The sequence below is a fragment of the Bos indicus x Bos taurus genome, chromosome 11, assembly GCF_003369695.1.
Source record: "Bos indicus x Bos taurus breed Angus x Brahman F1 hybrid chromosome 11, Bos_hybrid_MaternalHap_v2.0, whole genome shotgun sequence".
Taxonomy (NCBI): domain Eukaryota; kingdom Metazoa; phylum Chordata; class Mammalia; order Artiodactyla; family Bovidae; genus Bos; species Bos indicus x Bos taurus.
Genome location: NC_040086.1, coordinates 48,338,153 through 48,365,085, shown reverse-complemented (window position 1 = coordinate 48,365,085; position 26,933 = coordinate 48,338,153). Strand labels below are relative to the sequence as shown.

The following is a 26,933-nucleotide window of genomic DNA, read 5'->3' as shown; positions in this document are numbered from 1 at the left end:
TTTTCCCTGTGGTAGCAAAGTTTGGGTTACACACTATTTCTAGTGCCTTCAAATCACTGGAATGATATATTTCCAATTACAAATATAGTGCCATTTTGGCTTATCTATATAACCCAACTCACAGCCTAGAAACAGCACCCAGGAGTTCCTACTTCTGCTGTTGCTGCTGCTTAAGGAAATTTTCTATATACACAACAAACCAGAAATGGTACTTTTTGAAACGGGATAAGCTACTCAGTTTTCATCTTTTTATTTTATTCAGTTTGCTCCAAGGGCAAAATCAATAGTAATAGTGATCACAAACATTATTTTGACTGGCTCACAAGCCTGATCAGTAAAACCTGAAAAACAGAAAATGTTACACAAGTTGCAAATAAAATACTCCTGGAGTTGACTGACATGATAGCAAGTGGAAATAATATAAATGCAACAGGTGTTAACATTTGGAACAGTACTTGTAACCTTCTCACTTCTAGACAATTCTAAGACCCTGTTGCAAACCCTTCAGGTATTACTGCCGATTTCCTCTGATATAGAACATGACTTTACGGGACTCTTCCTAGGCCTTCCTGCTGTTGCACTTGAGTGGTCCCTATCCCCACAGCACTGGCATATGCTGTCAGAATCTCCACTATCTGCCTGGTTTCCAGGGTCACGCGGGCTTCCTTCAGCCAGCCCTGGGCTGCTCGTCTGGACTCCCCCTTCAGCTGATTGACGAACTTTGCTGCCAGCTCCAGGTCGCCGTGCTCAAGGCAATAGGAGGCGTATGACAGGAGCGTAAATGTATCTGCATCCTCGGGGCAGAGCTCTGCTGGCGGCTTCAGCTGCTGAGGGGGGAACAGGAGCAGGGACTGTAAGTAGGAGAGGAAGTACTGGTATAAGCTATTTCTGGTCTCATCAATCATGGCTACCCTGCGGGCCAGTTTCTGGACGGCATAGAAACGGACTCTAAGGGTCTCTTCACTGTACACCCCACGGGTCAGGGACTCTGGGGGGAGGGCTGCGGTTAGCGCCTGGGCAAATTCACTATCAGAGCAGCTGGCTCGGATGGCCTCAACCGCACTGCCCAGGGGAACTGTGGGCAGGTCTGCAGACGCCGTCTTCATGCGGTACCTCAGGGCCTCCACTGAGAGCCAGAGCTGGTGCACTTTTCGGGCCTCCTCCTCAGCAACTGCATGACCTACAAAAAAAGACAGACTGTTTTCCCCACTTGACTACAAGTCCTTCTCATACAAGCAGAGAACTGATACACCTCAATAAGCTGAGTCCACAAAAGGGGAAGATGGGGCTGGACAGAGCCTCTGCCTCGCCCATCCCACCACTTGCTTCTGGCGCAGTTTTTCCTAGCCAGCCTCTTCACATGAGGCCACCAGGCACGACATACTTGGCTGAGGACTTGGTGGTGGGGGGCGGTTTTTGTACACAAATTTTCATCACAACTTTATTTGTAATCACTGGAAACAACCCAATGTCCATCAGTGGTTGAGGACTCATTTTGACTACAACCCTGGAGGGAGTAGGGCAGATGGATATACACAGGTGAGTCTCCCTTCCCTCTCCCTGTGACATCTGGGACAGTGGATGGTATCTAATTCAGATATGTTTATCTCCAGAAATGTTTTGAGAAAGAGACGTACCTCTTAATCTAGGCTAAGACTTCTACTAAGGCCATCAGAAACTTCCTGCAAAGGAATGGAAGGCTACTGGATCCTGAAATTTTATGAGTACTCAGTTTGTTCTACTAATCTGACAAAAAAAAGGTTCCATCACACCCCAAAGAAGCCCATTTCATTAATAACACCTTCACTGTCAGGACATTTCCCTCTCAGTGCGGCCCATGGAGGCCTCAGTATAACTACTGTCCATCTGGTGCGTGGAACAGCAAATCACCCCCAGCTAACCCTGTGACAGCAGGGCTGGACATGGGTCAGCAGAGCCTTGAGGGTGAGCATGCCACAACACTGACCTTTTCTCCACTTGGTGTGTGGGACACAACCAAAGTGTATAGGGTAAACTGCCATGTAAATGGTGACCTCATGCTGGTCACATGAGTATAACTGCAAGGTATTTTAGGTTTAAGTTTTAGATTCCTTAAGTTTGAGGCTTCCCTGATGGCTCAGATGGTAAAGAATTTGCCTGCAATGCGGGAATCCTGAGTGCAATCCCTGGGTCAGGAAGATCCCCTGGAGGAGGGCATAGCAACCCACTCTAGTATTCTTGCCGGAGAGTCCGTGAACAGATGAGTCTGGTAGGCTACAGGCCATGGGGTCACAAAGAACTGGACATGACCCAGTGACCAACACTTTAAGTTCCCTCTCACAGCACTGTAATCCAAACTTAACCAAATCTGACGCTAATTTTCTAAGAAATGAATACAACTTATTAGAGTGATTTTAGCATCTTCATTCCCTAATGTCAATGCAGGTACACCATTATCCTCATAACGAGAATTTCCTCTAAGAAGTAGGGCTGAATGAAGTCAGCTGTAAGAGGTTCCACGTGCTTACTCTGAACAGCCTGCTCGATTCCTCTCAGTCTGGCATAGGCAGTGTTTATATCCAGAGTAAAGTTGTCAACCTGCTCCTGGCTGAGCCGACGAAACTGTAATTCTTGTTCAGCAAGTTTCTCAGACAGGTCCTGAAAGTATAAATAGTTGACAAAAAAAGTGATGCTACCTCCATGTATGTCACTTATTGGGTCACTAAGTCTTCCAATAACTGCTATGTTCAAAAGCAAAGACGGCCTTTATCTCAAAACAGGTGTCATGAAACTTACATTGTGTGTCAAGTTTCAAAAATTTCTTAAAATTTATATCTGATGTTTAATTTTAATCTTCTACAAATTTACTGGTGGAACCTAATATTAAGAGGAGGAAGACCAGAAGGAAGAAGTCTATTAAAATGAGAAAATGACAACTTTAGAAAATAAGGTAACTATATAGCCACCCATATTTACATTCAATTCAGTATCTTCTTCTTTGAGTTCATTTTTTTCTCAGAAAAATACACAACAAATAGAATTTAAAGTAATATACCTTTTCCTATCAGCATAAATTTCAATTTTCCAGAAGCTTTCCTTACTTAGAAAACCTCATTCCCTTCTTGTGAGACAAGATAATAAGTTAATGTATTATAAACGGCCTGAGTAGAAACTCATTATAAAAGGTATCCTCATGATTTGCTGTATTTCCAAACTTCACCTCTCTCGGATGTTTCCTCAGATAAAAATCTGAGAACTACTACGTAATCCACAGAGTTTGTAGAGATAAAGCAGGAAATACATGTCTCAAGTATCACTACCTGCATACCTGAAATCCCTGTACCAACACTCCTTAAAGCTCTGAAGTCTCCAAATGACTAGGACATAGATATAAAACACTTATCTGATCAGTAACACACAGGTACACCTTAATGCAAGAAGGAGCAGATTTGCAAATATACAAAAGCCCACCACTTCACCCACCCACCCCCCAACCAGGACTTCCCTGGTGGTCCAGTGGTTAAGAATCTGCCTTGCAATGCTGGGCACTAGGGTTTGATCCCTGGTCAGGGAACTAAGATCCCACATGCTGAGGAGCAACTAAATCTGCTCGCCACAACTACTGATCCTGCGCAGCACAACTAGAGTCTGTGAGCCTCACAAAGATCCCACATGCTTCAACTAAGACCCAACGCAGCGAAATCAATGAATATTTACATGACAAAAAAGCTCCCCCTTCCCCTGCACTCCACGATGGGTACCATTAGAAACTTTGCTCCATGCTTCCACACCTCATATGAAAGGACGTGGAGACATTAGATGAAAGCAGAGACTATTTATAACATAAATGGGAAAAGAAGGTTGAAGAGGAGACAATGCTTTACAACAGGTCCTCACCTGCTCAAACTCATACTTCAGTTCCTGCTCTTGGACCCTAAGGACGTCTCGTAAGTGATCAGTGTGGGCAGCAGCCTGCCGGCGAAGCTGGGTTCTCATTTCATTCTCCATGGCGTCTCTGACTTCCTCTACCTGTGAAGTCAAGCACAGTAATGAGGAGTTCTCAAATCTGCACAAATGCTTAAGCAAATGAGAAAGACCAGTAACCACGATGATGGCAACTTCTTGGTCTGGAACCCCTATGATTGGCCGTGAATGTGAACACACTCTATACTTCGAATGCTAATATGAATCAGAAAGCTAAGTGTGAAAAAGCGACTCATATAAGGTCACACAGCTATGTCATATGGCTATAGCAAAATCAGATTCAAACAGGGGCTTCTTTGATCCCTCCCTCAAACTTGGGTTTCTTCCATATCACCAGGCTGTCTCCGAAACAAACACTGTCATTTCCTGAATCACAAACTCCCCTGGGAATTAAGAAATCTAAGCTCATAGAAAAAACAACTATAAAGATTTGAGATCAAACACAGCTTCACTGCAACTATGTGTGTGCCCTCAGCAAAATTATTCATCTTCTGTCTCCATTTTCTCCTCTGTGAATAATAATGCCTACCATGCAGAAGTGTTAAGAAAATTAACAAATATCTGGCAGTTATTGAACACAATCTCTCTCAACAAAGAAAGCTGCTCTGAAACTGCTGATTTTCATATGAATTTAGATTCACACAGGCCAAATCAAGGCAAAACTGAAAAGTCTATCAAGTCTGGCTTAATAATTAGACATGGATCATGCTACAAATTACTTAACACTAATTACCTGGAATTCATAACTTTTCTCAGAAACAATACAGTTAATAAATGAATCCATTCAGTCAATTGATAAATATTTATGAAGTACCAGTCCTGTGCCAGGTACTGCCCACTATAAGCGTGAATGAAATGGTGCTCAAGGTAGACAAACTTCTCGCACTATTGCCAAGGTATATATTTCAAGAGAGGAATGAGTGACATCTCAGACTGTGATACTTGTTAAGAAAATAAATAGGGCAATAGATGAAAAAGTAATACAGAGGCTCTACTTTAGAGGGAAGGGAACAGGAATGGGCTGTTGTTGGTCAGTCACTCAGTCGTGTCCAACTCTTTGCAGCCCCATGGACTGCAGCACACCAGGCCTCCCTGTTCATTACCAACTCCCGGAGTTTGCTCAAACTCATGTTCATTGAGTTGGTGATGCCATCCAACCATCTCATCCTCTACTACCCTCTTCTCCTTCTGCCTTCAAAAAGATGTAGTCAAGGCACCAAAACAACATCAATAAAAACACTCAGGGAACCTGCGAAATAAAACAAGTAAGGGAAGCCTGGCTCACAGCAAACAGGAATGAGATCAAGGGCTTTCCAGGTATAAGTTATGAATTTGGATTTTATATTAAATGCCCTGGGCAGTCAGTGGAGAATTTGCAGCAGCACAGTGTCTGATGAGAATATATTTTATAAATAAAGACCATCTGCCTGTGTAAACAAAGAAAGATAGGTATGCAAACGGGAACCACCTGTCAAGAAGACAATGTAGACTAAGGTGGTGGTAACTGAAAGAGAAACTAGTGGAGAGTTTGGGGATTTACTCTTGATGCAGAGCTTGGTAGACTCTCAATGGCCTGAATGTGAAAGTTGATGGAGGAACAACTAACTGAGCACGATTTCTAGCTTGATTAACTGAGTGCATGGAGATTTGTTTAGAGAAAAACAAGCTGAGGGGCTGGAAAACAGGTTGCACAGAATCAAGAAATTTGTTTTGAACATGAAATGACTACTGAAAATCCAGCTGGGAGTCATCAAGTCAGCCCAAGAAACCACAGCAGAGGTCAGAGCCTGCAAAATAAATGTCAGTGACATTGGCCACAGGACTAGCTAAGAGCACCTGGAGGCAGCAAGATGGATAAAAGGTTTCAGGACAATGTAAATGCACGCTGATATTTGAAAGGCTGAGCAACAGAGGCCAAAGAGTGTCAGCAAGGTGGGGGAAGGGCCGGCAGAGTGTGGTATCTGGCCGTCTAAGGAAGAAAGCACTTTTAGGAGTAAGTGGTCAGAGAATACCCGAAGGTAGAATGAGTAGCGAGGTTCCTAATCAGTCAGTAGACACCTCTTTAATACACAATGTGCACAGGCAGAAGACCACAGCTATTTCATCCATGCTTAACTACCAACCACTCAGAGACACTCAGAGAAAAATATTCTCAGAATCCAACAGGGACTTCTGGGCTTCCCAGGTAGCTCAGTGGTAAAGAACCTGCCTGCCAATGCACGAGACATGGTTCAGTCTCTGGATTGGGGAGATCCCCTGGAGAAGGAAAAGGCAACCCACTCCAGTATTCTTGCCTAGGAAAGCCCATGGACAGAGGAGCCTGGCAGGCTATAGTTCCTGGGGTCCCAAGAGCGGGACACAACTGAGTGACTAAACAACAGAGACTCTTTCAACACTGCTTAAGGGGCTGAAAGGCTCCACTGGGAAAAGACAAGCTAGATAATCCGGGATGCTAGCAGCTCATTACTTTCTGGCACTTCTGCATCTGCTCAACATAAAGGCTTGCTGTTAGACTCATCCTTTCCTAGAAGTTCTGACAAGAACAAGGGCAGATGCTCCATTCAAAGATGGGCTGGCCTAATTGACAGCTAGTATTCTGAAGTCAGTGACTGCTGCTATTATTTTCGAGAGGTAGATAATCAAGCTAGATTCACATAAATATTGGTTAACTTTACTCATTTCTTTACCTTTCTGTCCTGTTCAGCCTGTATCTCACTTCTGTGATGCTCTAATGCTTTTGCTACTGCAGAGTCAAATGCCCGCTTTTCCTCCAGCTTCTGTTTCTCCAAGGCTAAGGCAATGTGCTGCTTCTCTGTGGCTTTCTGTTCGGCCAGTGCTCTGTTCAGCTGGTCAATGCGGCGATGCGCATGAGCAATCAGGGCATTCAGGTCATCGGCAGACAGCTTGTCAGCTAAACCAAACCACATGAAAATGTCAATGATGCCACCCAAATCATACATCCAAGTAACTTGCCTCAACTGACTGCAATTTAATTTTCACAGCTAGAAAGAAAAGATAAGAGGAGCTGACATTTCACAAGAGATACAGAGGTTGCAGTGTAATCAGAAATGCACAGCTCATGTCCAACAACTGGATATTTCCAATTCCAAGTAAAACTGTTCAGGGAGGCCTTCAAGTATAGAACCACTTTTTTTTTTCCAGTAACCCAAATTAGTAGTACTTCCAATCTAAACTAATTATAAACTGGCTTTATAACTCAATGTAATTTTGCCTCTCAGGACAAGCTTACATACACAATCATTTTCTTTCAAGCATAACAGGAATCCAAATAAAGATTCTTTTCTGCTAAAACTTGACTCAAATTCAAATTCTCTCAGACTTTTCCCTAATCAGAACTTTGTGCTTTTTCTTACACAGGTAATATAATCCACGACAGTAATCTGCAGCCAGAGCTGTCCATCAGAACCATTTTTAGAGCTTTTCAAAATAATTATATTCAGATTCTGACTCTCTTTTTTTTCTTTCCCAATCTCACACTCCACAAGTGTTCTGAGATATTACCACAGGTTAACAATTACGGCTGTAACAGCAAAATAAAGACTATGGGAAATCCTATATGACAAATGACGCAATTCCACAATTAAGTAAATCAAGAAGCAAAAAAAGAATAAGAGATTTATAGACCAAATTCAATATGTGTAGCTCCTTTAGATATTGATTTGATCAAAAAGAACTAAAAAAAACTCATTCTAGAAAGTGGGCTATTTGAACTCTGAAGCAACTTTGATAACACAAAGAATTATTGTTGAGTGTGACAATGGTTTGGTGATAACAGTAAAATATACAGAAAGTTTTTACAAGTGAAAGAATATGATATTTGGGATTTGCTTCAACATAAGCTGGGGGAATAAATGAGACAAAACCAGCCAGGTGTTGGTAATTGCTAAAGTTGGGAGACGGGTCCACAGGAGTTCATTACAATTTTCTTCTTCCTTTTTAATGTTTGAAATTTTATAAAATAAAAACTTAAAAATATATATCTTCACATACATCACATCTACAGGTTTCCGATCACATGGTAAAAACGTTTTTGTTCCTGAGAACATATGGATGACAAAAATATCCAAATTAGATTTATGGCAAGCAACATAATTCTATTTTATATTAATTTTGATAGTTTAGTATGAGAATCACAGGCAAAATAAAGACTTGAGCCTTTTTAAGACTTAAAACACAAGTCTTTAAACATAAAATGCATGTAACTACTCACCTAGGTCAGAAATACCTACAAAGGAAAAGAACAACGGTTTGAGAAAAAGAAAGTACATGTATCAGTTATTAATCATTGTACAGAAATATCCAAAAGACAACAAGAAGGAACCAGAAGCCAGTAGTAGAAAAAGCACATTTTAGTACTGAAAAGCAAAATGATGAGTGTATTTCCTTAAAAAGTTTTAAAGGATCATAAAACAGTATAAATCAAGGTAAATTCTAACATTTCAGAAAATCAGAGAGTGAATGACACTGAAAGTAGTTTTGGTTTCTGGGGACTCATCTCTTTTCATGAAGCAACAACTAAATTTTTACACAGAACTACAATTCTCGTTTATTCCCCCACTTCACATTAGCTTGCAGGTTATTTCAGGAAGTCACAGTCCATTAAGTCAACCACTTAATCTGGTTCTCAACCAAAGAAACAGGGAGCTGACCCAGTGCTGCAGAAGAACAGGCAAAGATGGACAAGATAAATAGTTCTGTCTCAACCTATTACCAGACTGAACTCTGTATATTTCTCCACTTAATCCTTTCATAAAAATCCTGATTTTATTTTCTGCTTTGACGAGAAACTGCTATCTCCCTCTTAGGTGAATCAACCACATGAAAAAAAAACTAACTTCATATCTGTTATTTTTTGACAGCCTTGATTCTACTTCTTGCCATTAAATCGTTCTGGTTGGCCCTGATGCCGTTAAAATCCCTGCACTGGCATTATTACCTGAGCTACTCAGACCAGCCTTGGTTCTGTGATGCAACTTCAACACCTTCACCCCAGAGAGGCCTGTATCACTAGTTCTTCAAATGCTACCTGACATTCAGTTTCTAAAAGACATTGGCCTTTAGGAAGTTCTATTTTGATTTTGTTGAGACTCCAGATCTCTGTGATTTTAGTCACACAGCGCTTCATGCAGATGTGACTACTCCCTGCAGTTACAATGTGTAATTGTTTAGCCACCAAATTCCCTGCAATCTGAGCAATTTGCAAGCTGAAGGCCACACAGCCTGAACTTCCCTTTTCACCTAATGTCCCAGGTGAGTTCTCAATCAAGGCTGTCACAGAGCAGTTACAAGGTATGCCTTAAGTAATTCATTATGAATATTTTTAAAGTGCCAAAGGTTTTCAATAATTTTATATATAATAGGCAAATAGAGTCAAGGTTAAAATGTCACTTCACTCACTAAGATTCCAAATTACACTGGCTGGAATTTGTGTTCACCATTGCTAAACAGGGTGTGTCACCTGTCACAGGTATGGCTGAAATAAAATGCTGAAAACACTATACTGCACATGAGATGAAATATGCATGCCAGAGGGGTTTAGACTAGAGAATGGAGCCGATAAGTTTAGATCTGATGATCAGTTGTTTTTTAAAAAAAAAAAAAACTGAAAAAGTAAAATACCAACACTTCAGTTGCACTTACTCATCCCCTTCCACCCCGGCAAGACTTCTGGAGTAATACTGTCCAGCTCTCGTTTAAAGTCTTCCCGGGCTTGGACCACGAGCTCATGATACTGAGACACGACCTTAGCCTCAGATTGAGCTGCCTGAACCTGAACAAATACAAGGGGTATGTGGTTAAAATGAACAAGAAATACCATAAACACTCCCAAAAATATGTCATATTCATGTATTTATTTACATTTGGTTGTAAATATATAAGTAATACATAGAAAGAAATCTAAAGGTCAGAGAAAGGAATATAAGTGTTGTCTTTGTTTCCATCTAATTCTGTTCAAATGCCATGGATAAGCCCTTTCCCATCTCCTTACTCCATTGTCCCTCTTTCTCTGGGTCATGGAAAAACTAACCACACAGATCAGAAGTGCAGACAAAAGAGATGCTACAAAATGGAAATTTCCATAAGCGGTAATGACCATGAGCAAACACTTACCTATTATAAAATGTATCAAGAATACTGAACAATTCACTTCATGTCCAAAGCAAGTTTCTAAAATTAGTAACAACTAATATTCTTTTCCAGGGGAAGGGAGAAAGATGACAGGAACCTTAATATTTTCCTGAATTCTTAAAAACCCCTTGACAAAAGAACTACATTAAAAAATAAAAAATACTTATAAAAGACCTGAAAAACACACCTTTTGGACCACATTATCCAGATCAATGATCATGTTGTGAAGCTTCCCCTCTGCAGCGGTTATATGAGATTTGGCCCCAGCAACCTCTTCTTTCTTTGCATTTTCAATTACACTTTTCATCTTCTCAAACTCTTCTCTGGAAACCAATAAAACAAAGGTTTAGTATTAATCCTTGCCAACTTTATTAAAAAAATTGAAATCAATACAAGTTACAATTAAGTCTATGAAACATTTAATTTGAAACAACTACTCAATGCTTTTTCACACTCAATATTGAGGCAGAGAAGTTTTCCTCACCAATTGAAAACACCTCGGTTTTTTACCACCTCAAGTTAGATTTAAAGAGTGGACCAGATGAGTAGCATGGTGTACAGGAAAAGACATAGGCTTCAGAACCCAGCAGACCTGGATTTAGCTCCCAGACCAGCCTCTCCTTTGTTGCTCACTCTGGCATAGGGATTAGAAGTAATTCAATAGCAGTGTCTTGCACAGTACCTGCTACTGTGCTATTGAGAGCACTCAATAAATGGTAGCTTTTGCAAGGATTAGGTTGACTCCCTTGCCAATGAGAGCTTGAGGAAGATAAAGACAAGGGAGCAAACTGAAGAGCTCACTGAGCATAGAGCTGGGTCTTCAGGAGCCCTCTCGATTCAGGCTTGATGGACTATAATCTACAACCCACAAACACAGAACTCAGAGCCCTGACTCATGGTCTACTGATGTGATGAACATCATGCTGTCAATCTCCTAAAAGACATGCTGGCTTTATCAGAAAGCTTCCCTTTCTCTACCAATTATAAATATTATGTTAAGACAACAAAATTCTGAATGACAAATAACAGTTCCATAATGTTGATGAGAACCCATTTTCAAATATTAGGTTCCTATTGACAGAGATTGAACTTATATTTGGTTTGCTTGCTTGATTCTAGTTTTAGCCAACTTTCAGGAATCAAGGTCAAGGTAACATAAAACTAGACCTATTATATGCTAACTACTTTGGTAGTTAAGGCAAAGAGAGTGTGACACACTCCTTAAATTCTGATAAAACTGCTCAAGCCATCCCAGAAAAACCTTGAAATAATGGCAGAATCTCTGTAAACTATAGACATATCACCTAAGTAATATGCAAAGAAAATACAAAATTGTTTATCTAAGTTTCTGCCAAATTTATTTTGGCCAGATTATGTATTTTATTCTCTCTCTTCCTTTTAAATTTTCATGTTCCTAATACCAAAATATAGTACAGGTGGAGAAGGGAAGGGTTTCTCCTCTTTCTATGTAGACAGTACAAAGAAAACAGAGCCAAAAGAAAGCCACCAGGAGGCCCTAATTACTTGTCAAAGTCCATGAGTAATTACTTGGCTTTGAGAAGGGCATCAGCAGCCTCATCTACTGCCTTTCTGCGTTCCTTCAACGCGCCCTCCACTGTGCGCCACTGAGCTGACTTCTTGTCACCTGCAATCTAAACAAAAAGCTTTAGTTACGAACACGTGAATAACTACTAGTACTGTCACAATAACATGACTAAATACAGAAAGTCAAAGGTTAAAAAAGTATACCTAACATTTCTCCCAAACAGGAACTCTTAATCTAATGTTCATGAAAGGTTCAAAGAAGTCCATGAATCATCTCCCATCAACCAGCCCCCCAAAACTGTAAGCGTGTGTTCCAGTGCACAAGTATGCTCTAAAGAGAGAGAATATTTTTGCTAGATTCTCAAAAGGAGATATGAAGCAGAAAAGATGAATAAGAACAACAACTTGTCATGAACTGTCTGCGGATTAAATCTTTCTTCAACGAAGCACCAGTACTTAAAATTTTCTTACTTGGAGGTCTACTGAAATATTAGTAAGTATAATAGAAAGTTTACACACTTGTGGGGTCTCTACTTCCCCAAAACATTACCCACAAGAATGACTCTATCCATAATCTTTAAGGAGAAAATCAAGTCTTGTCAAGAACCCCACTCCACCTTGAGCTGGTTTTACACAATGTGGACTTTATATAATGTCTCCCTTGGAAATTCCTTTGGCAGGTTCAACATTTTTTGCTCCAGCATTGGAACTAACTGCCACCTTCTTCAGCTGAGCAGAGCTGGCTCATATTTACAGCTTATATCATACCAAAAATAAAAACCACCTCTAGCAGAATAATCACACTCTGTGCAGCAAGATGCTCACACAAGACTGTGTGAGAACCCTTGCAACTGAAGGTGTGGCACAGATGAGTCCAGCTTCCATCCTCCCCCTCACTCTGTATCATATAAACAATGAGCAGGATGCTATTTGCAACTGTTTGAACTCTTTAAAACTACTTTTAAAATTAGTTATTAACTATTTTAAATGACTTTCTTTCTCCCTTTCCTTTGCCAAGTAGATATAGGTTAAAGTAGTATATTATGTTTAGATATGACAAAACCACCTTAGGGCTTATCTTCAAAGTACAGCTGACCCTTTAACAACACAGGTCTAAATTGCATGGGACCACTTATATGAAGATCTTTTTTTAGCAGAGCACTACACAATCCACAGCTGGCTCAATCCTCAGATGCAGAAGGGCCAATTATGAGACGAGCATCCCTGAATTGTGGTATCCCTGGCTGATACTGGACCCAACGCCCTGTACATACTGACGGGTGACTATACACTATACCAGGACCTTTGTGAAAAACAGGAACATATTAAATTACCAGAAAATAAAATATTTATCGTCAAGGAAAAAAATGACTAAAGTAATTCAATAATTATAGTTGACAAGTCACCAAAGAGAGTCACAGCAAGGGCTGCTGCACACCCAAAACATGAGTGCCCTCTGAGTTAGGTGTCCTGGGCCTTGGATGACCATCCTGTATCTTCCCCTGTCAGAAACACAAGTGGTTTTGCCTCTGCAGCCCTAGGCCTGCTACTTGAAGGGGAAGAGGACTCAGTAATGCCTCTGCTTTGGATCATTCACAAGCAATTCTCAACCTTATGTTCCCCTTGACATCAAGTGTGATCTTGATTTTAAAGGTACATTCATTATCAACAGAAAGTTTAAACAACCAAGTTCCTTAAGGCAGGATTAACCTGGCCACTGGACCACTGTGGCAATCTGAGGAAGCCTCTCTGAATAACATTTTTAAATGCTTAAAATGAAACTACGAGATTACAAAGGAGCCCAATTACACTGAAATTTGATCAAAAAATATGTATTTTTTAAGTCTGCGACACACAAACCAAGATTCAGTGGCAGGACTAATAAATACCCTAATCTAGAAGTAGTGATGAGCATAAATGATATTTCAACAGTCTGTAAGTACCCATAATGTGATAGGAAAATACTTGTGCTCTCTCAGTAATAAAGTTATGAATACTACTAACACTACTGCTTTTGTTGTCAATATTCATAAATGAAGGAAAAGCTTCTGAGGCTAGTGAAAATAAAGATATTTTCCATCCAAGTTTAATGAGCCCCTGAATTCTATCCACAGATTTGACCCTAGGTTAAGAATTGCTTTTAGAAGAAATACTTGGTACTTTCTTTTTTACCTTTGTATCTCACTTTTGAACTTCTTATGTTTTATAATTATGTAGATTGTTGTAAAGTAACAAAACAAAGTTGTTTCATGGTGCAAATAATCAAGTTGAGGTTTAGGTAAACTACCACTCTAGCCATCTTGCAAAATAAAATATATCAAGAAAGCATGCTGGGGTTTCCCTGGTGGTCCAGCAGTTAAGAATCCACCTGCCAATTCAGGGACACAGGTTCGATCCCCGGTCTGGGAAGATCATGCCTCAGAACAACTAAGCCCATGGGCCACATCCACTGACCCTGTGCTCCAGACCCCAGGAGCTACCCACTACTGAGCCCCTGTGCTGTAAGTACTGAAGCCTACAGCCCTAGAGCCCGGGCTCTACAACAAGAGAAGCCACTGCAAACAGAAGCCCACGCACCACAACTAGAGTGCAGTCCCTGCTTGCCACAACTAGAGAAAAGCCCGCACAGCAATGAAGACCTAGCACAGCCAAAAATAAATAAAGTTTTTCAATTACTAAAAAAAAACAAGAAAGGATGCTGGTTTGGGCCATGTCAGTATCTTTTCATGTGCAAAAAATTTTACAAGACCTTACTGTATGCTGTTACAAGACCTTGATATTATATTAGGATAACTCTTCATAACTAACCCAAATAGACTCATGAATCATGTAAGTCTCAACGACATATCTGGGGGCCAAAATGTATTTCCCTCTACTTGTAGAGATCCAAAGATAAGCTGTCCTATAAAACAGACACCAGATTCCCCTACGATCCTCTGGTCCAACTGTTTACAGGCACTGCCTTTTAGAAAGTAACTCAGTATATATTATAGAGTGAGCCTACATGCAACTACAGCTTTTTACTAGAAGAAAAAGAGCTGGGATCAATTTTTAACATTCCAAAACTTGTGCTCATACATTTTTCTGGATTATTTTGTTAACACCAGCTAACTATACCTAATCTGGTTAACTTCTACTATAAAGTATCCTTTAGTTGTAAAGTCTTAATTATAATAGATTTTGTACTGTTCAAGCCACATGCACCACATGTTATATGTTCAGTGGGGAGAGGAAATACCCTCTTATGTATAGCCTTCCACCAAAGTAGTACCATGGACATTTTAAAGTTTCTAATCACTGTCCTTCTGAGAGAACTCACTTGGGTTCAAACTCAATTTCCTGATATCATGCAACTTCGAGCTTTCTCACATGTGCATAATCAGTATATTAAATATTCCCTGTGTGGTTTCTTAGAATGAACTTTAAGATTTAAGCTTTCTTCTTGGACTTTAAATAAACAGAATCTTCTTTTCATTTTTCCAAGGTTGTAGTTTCTTGGCTGTTTGCATCAAAAGTATAATTTAACTGCTTTGTGATGTATGTGCATATGCCTAAAGCAATGAAAGTGTATTTAACTTTTTAAAAACCTCAGTCATTATGGCAAAATAACTTTAATGATGATGCAGAATCCTGATCCCTGAGACTTATTAGGTTCTCTACTTTATTTTATTCTTTAAATGACTTGATGTCAAGATGCATTTTTATACATTGAATAACTGAATGTAAAGGAAATTTACTAAGTCTCAGTATTACATTTTAATTAGTGTAATTACTTTATTCTTTGAAGTGTATAATGTAAATAATCAGCATAAGCATTTAAAGTAGCTAGTGTTTTGGGAACCCTGGGATCTCTTTATTATTTCTGACAACTGTGTATCCATCTCAAAGTATCTCATAAAAAAGTATATTTTAAAAAATGGTTGGCAATTTTAAAGCAAAAAAAAAACCAAACAAACAACAAATACATTCAAGCAGTATTAAAACATGAGAGCAAATCTGAACTAATCTTAATACCACATCATGGTTGTGAGATAAAGCACTATATATAATTCATTAAAAAGAACATTTCAAGTTTTCTTTTTTCTTTCATTTTGCTTTGTTTTTCTAAAAAGACAATCATTCTAGTTTGCTTTCACTTAGTGAGAGAGTCCAAATTAGGAGGAAGAAATCACGTATAACATTCGTTGGCCCACCTCAGAATCATCCATGGCTGCTTTCAGTATGTTCGCGTGGGCAGTGACAGCCTGCACCGCAGCATTCTGAGCCACAATAGCCTGCTGAGTGATGCGGGCAGTCTGGCTCAGGGCATCTTCTAAGCTCTTAGCTAATGCTGAAGTTTAAAAAAAAAAAAAAGTTAAAAACCAGATCCTTCCCCACTGATTACTTTAATCTTTCCCTCTTTACCTGTTGAGTCTTGTGTCACATTTCCCCCCAAAATGAACAAACAAAATACAGTTTTAGAGAATCAAAGTTACACTTAAAAGTATGATAAAATTATTGAATCCAGGGACTTCCCTGGTAGTCCAATGGAGGGGGCACAGGTTCGATCCCTGGTCAGGGAACTAGATCCCACATGCTGCAACTAAGACCCGGTGTAGCCAAATAAATAAATTAAAAAAAATTTTTATTTAATCCAGATGATCAATCTATGGGGGTTATTATACTATTTTTACCTTTATGTATATCTGAATTTTTCCAAAATAAAACCTGTCTGGGATTTTCTATACACAAGGGAAAATCACAACAGGAAAGACAAATGTATGAAAGGACTGACGGTCACTTAAATAAGTTAGTACATAGTTTAGGAAATAGTCCAGAAAATTCTGTGAAAGCAATTGTAACTACAAGGAAGAGCAAAGGATAAACATGAAGATATAAAACAGGATGTCAAAATGAATAAATGTGGGGGAGGGGAGTAAGAAAACAGATCTTTTAGAATGTGTTTGAGCTTATATCACTATCAGCCTAACACAAGTACATATAATAATGGGCTAACATACTTGAAAACCTGGGTAACCAAAAATAAAAAAAACACGCCACAGATTCACAAACACCAAAAAGAAAGGAATTCATGCATAATACAAATGAAAACCATCAAATCACAAAAGTGAACACAGGAAGAAAGAAACAGTACATCAACTGGAAAATAAGGTTTAAAATGGAGATAAATACATATACATCAGTAATTATCTTAAGTGTCAACAGACTGACTAATCCTAACAAAAACATAGAGTGCCAGTACAATGAGAAGTCTGCTCTCCACAACTAGAGAACAGCCCACATGCAGCAGCAAAGGCCCAGCACCTAGAGGGGTGGGATGAGGAGGGAGGTAGGAGGGATATTCAAGTGGGAGGGGACATGGGCAAACCTATGGCTGATTCATACTGATGTTTGGTAGAAACCAATGCATTATTTTAAAGCAATTATCCTTCAATTAAAATTAAATTAAAAAAAAAAAAAGACCCAGCATAGCCAAAAAAAAAAAAAAAGAGTTACAGCTTGGATAATAAAACAAGAATCTACAATATGCTGCCTATAGAAGACCCACTTCAGGGTGAAAGATACACACAGATTGAAAGTGAAGGGATGGGGATGGAAAAAGATATTTTCATTTCATGTGAATGGAAACAAGAAAGCAACAGTAGCAATATTCATATCAGATGAAACAAACTTTAAAACAAAGGCCATAAAGGACAAAGATGAACACTATCTAATGATAAAAGGATCAATAGAAAAAGAGGATATTATACTCATTAAAATTACACAATAAAACACACTTAATTGATATCTATAGGACATTACATCCAAAAAATCAGAATACACATTCTTCTCAAGCATGCATGGAACATTCTCTAGGATAGACTACATAATTGGACACAAAACAAGCCCAACCAAATGTGCTTATACTGGCCCATCTACTCTTTACACAATTCTAACAAACTTGCTTCCTAGGAATAAGACAGAACCAGCAAATTGAAGGAAACCAAGAACCACTAAAGGCAGAAAGACAAACAGAAATAAATGGAGAGAAGACAAAAAAACAAAAAAACACCTACAAACAGCTGTCATAAGAGTTTAAAACTAACAACTCTCAGTCCAGCAAAAAACCACATGCACACTACCTCCAGGGACATCAGTATACTGCAACATTATACAATAAATTTTGTTCCATGTGCCTTAAGGCAGGAAAATACATTTTTAGATAACTAGTATCTTTTTTCTTTAAACCATCAAAAAACCTAATATAAAACTGAAACCTAAAAAAGGGATAAGCCTCAGTTGGGTGGAAACCAGAAATGTGTGAAACATTCCATCCCTCAACAATGTCATATAAGAGGATGATGAGACTGAGTCCAGAGGCCAGGTAACAAACTAGAGAAGGACCCATTTCCAACCTGCACAAATAAATGCATAAGTGTAACAATTAGAAGACTCTTAGGCAAGGTGCCAAAACATTAATTATTCCTGTTCTGCAAAGTATATAGAGTCTTCAGCACTAACCATACTAAAAACAAATGAAGAAAGTACATGCATCACTTGGAATTTACACCAATTTTACACTAAGAATAACCCCTTGTCACCTGGGTAAAAGTTTAGATGGAAAGAACACAAATGATGAAATAAAGCTGGTGAATAAGAGCAATGCCACTAAAGAAACCACTAACAGCTGACAGATGAGAAACTTGTGCAAAGGTTGAAGAAGAAAGCAACTGAGAGACACGACCCAAGTACTTAGAAAGCATCTGGTTACATACACTCAATCTTAACTTGCTCTTGCTTCTCTTGTTGGGCAAGTCGTGCTGCAACTTCTTCAGGTGGCCGCTCCCTTACAGAAGTTGAGGATGCTTCCTCTTGCAGCAAAAGTAAATAAGAGGAAATCAAATTTCAGCACAGAATTTCAACAGCTAATGGGGACATAAAAACACCATCATTTGTATTTGCCAGCTATATCAACTTGAGGGCATTTTTGTGATAAAGATTATAAAACCACATCATGACTGAATGATTCCAACATGAAGAAATAAAGGGTCAGCTCTAAAGCTCCTTGTTTTCAAAGACTTATTCTCTAAAATACCAAAAATTAGCTAAGCAAGGCTGTAGACCTAAAGCCAGTATAAATGTGCACTTAAGAGTATCTAGCAATAGCCTAGACAGTACATAGTTCTGATGAACACATCATTTATAAAACCACATATACAGATAATTTAACTACCTGAAGTTGCAGGCTTGGGTTTTCCTTCACCAGTTTCAGGGTGATCGGTTTTTATAAGTTCCTCATGCTGAACCACAGGGGCTGGGACCGACAGTGTGTCACCTGCTGCAGAGATAATTTGAGCTGCCTCTGTGGGTGCTATAAATATATGTTACACATGGTATATAGTTTCCTGGGTTAACAGAGAACAACAGGAATCTACTACTACTACTGCCACTTCACATCTGACTCCTTAAAGACACAAATGCATGTGATGCCACTACTCAAACACACAAATTAGTCAGGGGCTCTGTCCACTGCATAAATCCATAAACAATGAACAATGGTTGGGAAAGCACAACAGAAAGGAGTCTGGTCAGCATCCATATGTATTCTAACCATTATTCTCAGGCAAGGCTTCTAGTAATAGTACTAAATGGTACTAATACTTAACATGAGAAGGGGACATAAGATTACATAACATGTGAAAATAATAACAAAGGGGGTAAAAGGAGCCTGTAATGAAGAAAGTAAGCAAAAAAAAGGTAACCAAAAACCATTTTTTAATTGCTTTGAAAAATGGTAGAGATGAATGAAGAGGTGTGAACGAAAACAAGATGGCAATTTTAAACACAGAGAAAAAAGTTCACAGTTTAGATGGTGAGTTAGAGAACTCAGTCAAAAAACTTATGTCATAGACATATTTTTAAAGAAAGGAAGGTTTAAAAATCAAGAGCCTATAAATTATAAATAAAAGTGTTGATGCAAAAGATAGATGCAGGGGACAAAAAAATGGAGAAAAAAATTTCTCAAATAAACTGAAGGTCCCATTTAAGAGTTATAGTTGGATTACCACAAAGCCCACTAACTGGTCTCCTTGCTCTGTCCTTGTTTGCTTTATCTATTCTCCACAATAGCCAGCCTGCATATGTGCCTAGTTGCTTGGTCATGCCCGACTCTTTGTGACCCTATCAACTATAGCCTGCCAAGTTCCTCTGTCCATGGGATTTTCCAGGCAAGAATATTGCAGTGGGTAGCCATTCCCTCCTCCAAGGTATCTTTCTGAGCCCAAGATCAAACCCAGGTCTCCTGCATTGCAAGTGGATTCTTTACCATCTGAGCCACTAGGGAAGCCCACAATAGCCAGTGCCAGTAATCTTATTAAAGTAAAAGATATCAATCCCCTGACCTATAACCCTCCCAACAGCTTCCCATCTTACTCAGACTAGAAAGCAAAACTCTTACGATGGTCACCAAGAACTGACATGCTGGCATTCTGTTTCCTTTCTGACCTCATTTGCTGTTCTCCACTTACTTCAGCCCAGTTTCATTTACTCCTTGCTTGAACATGCCAAGTCTTTGCCCTAGCTAATCCTTCTACCTGGATGCTCTTCTCCACCAGTCTTTTATATGACTGACTCCCTCACCTCTTTCTGGTCTTTGCTGAAAAGACACCTTCCAGAGGAAACTTTTCCTGCCCACTCCATTTAAAACTGCAATATTCCCTCCCACATTTACCATTTTATGCCATCCTATACATAAATTTGGAGAAGGCAATGGCACCCCACTCCAGTACTCTTGCCTGGAAAATCCCATGGATGGAGGAGCCTGGTGGGCTGCAGTCCATGGGGTCACAAAGAGTTGGACACGACTGAATGACTTCACTTTCACTTTTCACTTGCATGCATTGGAGAAGGAAATGGCAACCCACTCCAGTGTTCTTGCCTGGAGAATTCCAGGGACGGGGGAGCCTGGTGGGCTGCCGTCTATGGGGTCACACAGAGTCGGACACAACTGAAGCGACTTAGCAGCATACATAAATTTGGAGAAGGAAATGGCAACCCACTCCAGTATTCTTGCCTGGAGAATCCCATGGACAGAGGAGCTTGGTGGGCTACAGTTCACAGGTCGCAAAAAGTCGGACACGACTGAGCGACTTCACTTTCACTTATACATAAATTACTTGTGCATCGTATACAATTTCCCTCCCCTCATCCCACTAAGAAATATGCACAGCATTTGTATGCTTGTTTTTACTATTTTGTTCATGGCTATAACCTCAGTGCCTAGAAGACACCCACCACTTGGCACACAATAGAAACAGTATATACTGAATGGAAGGTGATTTCATCAAGGCAGAAGTGAGTACAGAGAAACAATACATTCAAATGTATGCTGAACAGGTGAGGATGAGGTAAACGCTGTAAATTGGTGTGGGATTACTTACAAATCATGAAGACAAAAAATACCTGCATATCAAAACCTAGATTAAGATACTTCGATCACTAAGACAGAAGAGAGGAGAATGAATTGGTGAACAAGTAGAAAAAAGAAGTGGGGAAAGAGAGCAAATCTTAAAATCTAAAGAGAGGGAAAAACTAGGAGTCAGAGAAAAGGAAAAAAAGTAACTGTGTTTCAAGCAAGACCAATTCTTGTTCTTACTAGTACTCAGTAGCTGTTCAAAAACAAAAGCCCCATTCCATATCCCACTCAACACCTAAATGAGGGCCAAGAAGACACGAGAGAATATTCCTTCCCAGGGTGAGGGAAGACTCCTTCATGGGGACAGACCCCCTCACCTTTGACCATGGGTACAAATACATTAAACAATTCATTTACCCACAATTTTAAAAGAAGGATTCTAAATATAGGTACCTGTTGTTGAAGCTGAAGTATCTCCCTTTTGTTTTTGAGGTTGTGAGGCAGGCTGTTTAGATTCTTTCATTACCTCTGATACACTAGAGATTTTCAGTGGACCAGACTGAATCTTGGAAATGAAAAACATTTAACGTTTCAGACATAAATAGTGTTTTTTAAAAAGGCAGCATACAGTAACTTGTATTATTTAAAAAGTAGTAAAAAGCTTGGGAGTTATCAATAATTCACAACAATGTATTTTATTAACCACAGTAAGAGAACCCATCATACTAGGAAAATGCAGTCCAAAAGTAGTCCATATTTTAATAGTAACAAAAACTTCTCCTAAGGTAACTAATGTACTTGATATATGACCTTCCTTTTAAATAACCATTACTTTTATGTGTACAACACTGAGAAGGCTATTTCCATTCACTTTCTAAATCCAATTATGGTGTCTTCTAAATACATTCAGTTAGAAACAAACATTTTTTAAAAAGCTCTCAGTAAAAATAAAAATTCATTTTTCCTTTCTTTAATCTCCAAGATTCATGCACCTGCACTTCCAAGATATATGATGCAATTCTAATGCCTGCTTTCCTCTTTCTTAATAACCACATGCTTTAAGTTTAAGGCACCATTCATGAACAGGACTGTCAAATGATATGCCAGAGAAAACTACTGAGTAACAGAAATATTTTCATTTACCATCTATGTGGTCTCCCTTTTGCAAGAACTTGGCATTGGGACTCGGATATCCTAAGATGACTACTCAACCATAATAGAAATGGTTCTGAATTTTGTCACTACCAGAAATCAGAAATATACCCACTTTCTATTAAAATTTTATTACTTTTATCTCATGAAATGCATGCTCTTTATAACAAGCAAAATAGTATCAAGATACAGCATTGTTTTATTTAGCCTCTTCATTGCTCCTTCCAGGCTTCTCAGGAAGCCACTGCTAATGCCCTGAAATCTATCCTTCCACCCATGCGCTCAGGTATATACACATATGCAGTTTTTCATTTCTTTAAACAATCTAAAATAGGTAATTATATAACTTGCTTTTTTCATTTAACAACACATTAATATATTTTTTTCATTTAACAACAACTCATTTGCTTCCAGGTTAAGAAATTCTTTTTAGTTGAATAATATCCCAATTTAATTGTATATCCTAGTGGAATTTCAAATTCCATAATCTGGGTCTATTATTCCACTATTCATGGACATTCAAACTGTTTCCTGTTCTTTGTTAAGCATTCTTGTCCACAGACAACTGAAAAGCACTAGAGTATGATGTCTGCAGGACAGTTTGCCACTAGAAACACTGGGTCAGAGGACTCATATATTTTTAAGATATTATCACTTTGACATAAGGTTCTAGCAACTCACATTCTCACAATGAACATGTATGTGTTTGTGTACAAATATGATCTATTTGTAGACTCAGTTGTTCTATTTCTCTAATTTCTATTCCTATGTCAAAATCTTCTTGTTTATAACAGTAGAATTATAACAAAGTCAGTATCTGGAAAGGCAAGTGTCATCTGACTCCCTAACCCAACACTTTCAAAATGTCCTTGACCAGTCTTGTACATTCCTTATTCTTCCATGTGAACTTTAAATCTTGTCTAATTCCTCACCCTCTGGAAAAATCAATTAGAAATTTTATTAGATCTGTGTGTGTATTTATGTATACACACATACATATCATAAAAATATTACTTCTCTCAAATACATACATATTTAAGAGATTTGAGAGAAACACATATATTTAAGAAAAATGACATTTTTATAGTACTACATTCTATTCAGGTATATAACATTTATCACCATTTAGGGAAGTTATCGTCTATGCTCATCAAAAAGATTTTAGCAGGGGAAGGAGGGGGTGGAATAAATTTAGAGAGCAACATTAAAACATATACATTACCATATGTAAAACATAGAGCTAGTGGGAAGTTGTATATAACACAGGGAGCTCAACCTAGAGCTCTGTGAAGACCTAGAGGTGTGGGATGGGGGTGGAGGGGTGGGAGGGAGGTTCAGGAGGGAGGGGAATATATGTATACTTAAGGCTGATTCACGTTATTGTACAGCAGAAACCAACACAACATGGTAAAGCAATTATTCTCTAATTAAAAGAAAAAAGAAAAAAAAATAATTCAGATACAGTATTTGTATTTATAATGAGACAATAAACTGACCATGTGAAACAACACTTTAGGATCATCTTCTCTCAGTATTTACTGTCTATGCATAAATAACCATGTTGACACTAAAAGGGTTACCATCAAATGAAGTGCATAGTTTCTAAAATCGACACGTTTGTAACAATGCACAACAACTGAGAGTACTGAATAAATGGGACAAAATAAAAATAAAAACACTAACTGCTACTGGAATTCAGAGGTGAGAGAAAACTGACTTTGGTCTGTGTAGTGAAGAATGCCAGTCTTGAAGAAAACAATAGAAGACAAAAGAAAGGAAGTCATTCTGGGTAGAAGACAACCATGGGAAGAGGTATACAAATAGAAAGGATCTCTGTTTAGTCTTCTGCTTTACCAAGGACCTTGGAACAATGCCTGGTACATAATAATCACTTGACCGACATTTGAGTAAGTAAACGAATGAAAAGTATAGGCATAGCCATACGGTAAACAAGTACGAGAGCAAGGATTTATGCGCAGGACCATACAGAGCTAAAGGCAGAGTGTAGTAAGAGCCACACTGCCAAGGGTACCGAATGTCAACCGAAGAACCAGCAAAAACCACAAACCACAGAAATAAAGGAACCAACAGCCAGCTCCTAAGCTAACATTTAACCACTCTTGGCTTCACTTTTCTTATTCATACCATGAGATACCATGAGACAATCTCAAAGCCTTACTTGTTTTTACATTCTGTCTTTAAAACAACAGGAATCAAAATCCCTGATTAAGTGATACAATGAAAATATCATGAAAACACCACAACACTTATTCTAGAAGATTCTCTAAAACTAATAAAAGGATGGCCTAGATGATGTTAAGAGTGACTGGTGGGGCGGAGCCTGGAGGTGAGAAAGAAATGCTGTGTGTAAGGAGGGACAGCACTGCTGACCTGCTGGGCACTTCCACTTGTCAGCTCTACATGTCTGCATTACACAACCTTGAAATTTTCAGTCTTTTTTAAAATTCTTATTTTTTAATATCTTTATTTATTTTTAGTTGTACTGGGTCTTCATCGCTGCACGGGCTTTTCTCTAGCTGCGGTGAGCAGGGGCTACTCTTTGTTGCAGTGTGCGGGCTTCTCATTGTGGCAGTTTCTCTTATTGCGGCACGTGGGCTCAACAGTTGTGGCTCCTGGGCTCTAGCGCACAGGCTCAACAGTCGTGGCACATGGGCTGAGTAGCTCCACAGCATGTGAGATCTTCCTAGATCAGGGATCGAACCTGTGTCTCCTGCATTGGCAGGCGGATTCTTTACCACTGAGCCATCAGAGAAGCCCTTGCACTCTTCTTAATTTGCTTTTTTTAATATTAATGATTGTACCAAGCTATCAGGTAGCTAGAATTCTTGGATTCACCTTCACAGTTGCCCATATTTTGCTTGCTGTCCTCTCTTGTTTAAACTCTAATTACTTTACAATATTGTATTGGTTTTGCCATACATCAACATGAATCCACCACGAGTGTACACGTGTTCCCCATCCTGAATCCCCCTCCCTAAACTCTAATATTTATTTGTCTTGCCACCATTCTTACCTTATTTCTGACCTCTAACAGCAGGGCAGCAAAAGTGGAGCAAGAAAAGGTCAAGGCTATTGAGAATGACACCTGGAAGTCATGTCCAGGGAGAAAAGAACACTGCTCTGAATTGTGTAGCCTGACTCTATGCTCCTGGATGCTTCCAGCTATTTCTCCCAGGTCACATAGCTCAAAACAGACCCAGGACTTTAGCCATAGGATTCTGCTTCTACTGAAGCTGCAACTCTATCTTCCTGAGCCAGCATAAACACTTTCAAGTTTACATGGATGAATAAACCATGTAGAACATTTTGTATCATTTGGGGAAGGGGCAGGAAAAGTCAAAGGACACCTGCTTTTCCATATAGTAACTCTGTCACAGGTCTGGTCTCAAGACATTGCTACATACTGGAGAAAAGATCTCTAACCAGTTTCTTACAAAGAACTGGTCAGCCACGTTCAACCTCATAGACTATGGAAATACCCAATACCAAATCAGCAAAATTCATGTTCTCTTTCATCAATCTTTTTTTCAAGCATCTGTTTGAAAGAAGGAATATGTACAATGTTAAAAAAAAAAAAAAATTGTAAGCCTCATGGAGAAAAGAAAGATGAAACTGAAGAAAATGCACAAAGTTCCAGGAATACTGGAAGATATTCCCATCACTGAATCAGTATGTAGCTGAAAATTCTGTGACTGCTTTGTGATCTAAAAGGAGCCATGACTAACTATAACATGGGGATCCTGGTGTCATGGCCATTCTTCGTTTATGCTTTTAGCGTTCTAAGTCAGAGTCTGAGAGCTGCAGTGCTGGAGGCTGACACAGAACCCCTTGGGTCTGCAGGGCAGCCAGGGTTACTTCTGCCCAAGCTGCCCTTCCATTTAACCTGTGGGCCACATAATTATTTTCTATGTGATGTGGACTAAATGAGAGCATTTATGGGACTCCAAAGGGATAAAAATCCTTTAGGAAACATTAGTTCAAGTTAAAGAAAAATGACAAACAATGCTGGCAAAATATTTTCAAGATGAAAGCAAGCAACCTGCTTTTCAAAGTATTCCACAGGATAAACTGAAACGGTTTAAAACTCTTACCGGTTTCTTTGGCAATGGAACAGTGTAAGGTGGGGAACCAAGGACCATCTCAAAGAGTTTATCTGAGTAAGGTATGGTTTTCTCTACATTCTTCCGGAAATGGGAATCCCATTTGGCATACAGGATGGTGCCACCAATACCGCCACCAACAAACAAAATGCCAGCTCCAGCAATTTTGCTAGCAGACAACCTAAGTGAAAGAAATAGGAAACACAGGTTTATTTTGTTTTTTTTTAACTCTCCTAAACCTTAAGTCTCAAACACCTTTAAGCTCCACTTCTCTACCACTGACTCAGATCACAGCAGCCCAGTTTATCTCCACACGCTGCACATCACCTTTCCCTGGTTTGTTTTTTAACATGTCCAAAATAAAAAATAACATTTCTTTATGAATAATTTTTCCTTAATACATTAATATCTAGGATAGGAAGAATGAAGCAATCGGCTCTTTCATACTTAAAACTTAGCATGTTCACACTCATGAGGCTTCCTTTGAACCCCAAAAACAAGTATCACTAATTTTCAAAGCTCCTCTCCCTTAAGCATTTCTGTAAATACAATAAAATAAATATTAAGAAGAACTAACAAATACTTTTTAAGTTTCAATGTGCTGAGTT

General features: G+C 39.0%; 1 protein-coding gene across 5 annotated transcripts in view; it reads right to left on the bottom strand.

The window, feature by feature from the left end:
• Window positions 1-226: 226 nt before the first annotated feature.
• IMMT (inner membrane mitochondrial protein) overlaps window positions 227-26,933 on the bottom strand; it is a 42,755-nt gene continuing 16,048 nt past the window's right edge. Inside the window, exons 3-15 of one of the 5 annotated variants that reach the window (XM_027555520.1) lie at window positions 26,317-26,506; window positions 21,506-21,617; window positions 18,872-19,009; window positions 18,414-18,509; window positions 15,852-15,988; window positions 11,662-11,765; window positions 10,301-10,436; window positions 9,625-9,754; window positions 8,195-8,209; window positions 6,651-6,874; window positions 3,877-4,008; window positions 2,508-2,637; window positions 227-1,180 (exon numbers count right to left, since the gene is read on the bottom strand). In XM_027555520.1, coding sequence (XP_027411321.1) covers window positions 546-1,180; window positions 2,508-2,637; window positions 3,877-4,008; window positions 6,651-6,874; window positions 8,195-8,209; window positions 9,625-9,754; window positions 10,301-10,436; window positions 11,662-11,765; window positions 15,852-15,988; window positions 18,414-18,509; window positions 18,872-19,009; window positions 21,506-21,617; window positions 26,317-26,506 — 2,179 coding nt within the window. In that variant the 3' untranslated portion in view covers window positions 227-545. The remainder of the gene's footprint in view (window positions 1,181-2,507; window positions 2,638-3,876; window positions 4,009-6,650; window positions 6,875-8,194; window positions 8,210-9,624; window positions 9,755-10,300; window positions 10,437-11,661; window positions 11,766-15,851; window positions 15,989-18,413; window positions 18,510-18,871; window positions 19,010-21,505; window positions 21,618-26,316; window positions 26,507-26,933) is intronic. The other 4 variants (XM_027555516.1, XM_027555517.1, XM_027555518.1 and 1 more) reach the window with 4 other exon arrangements.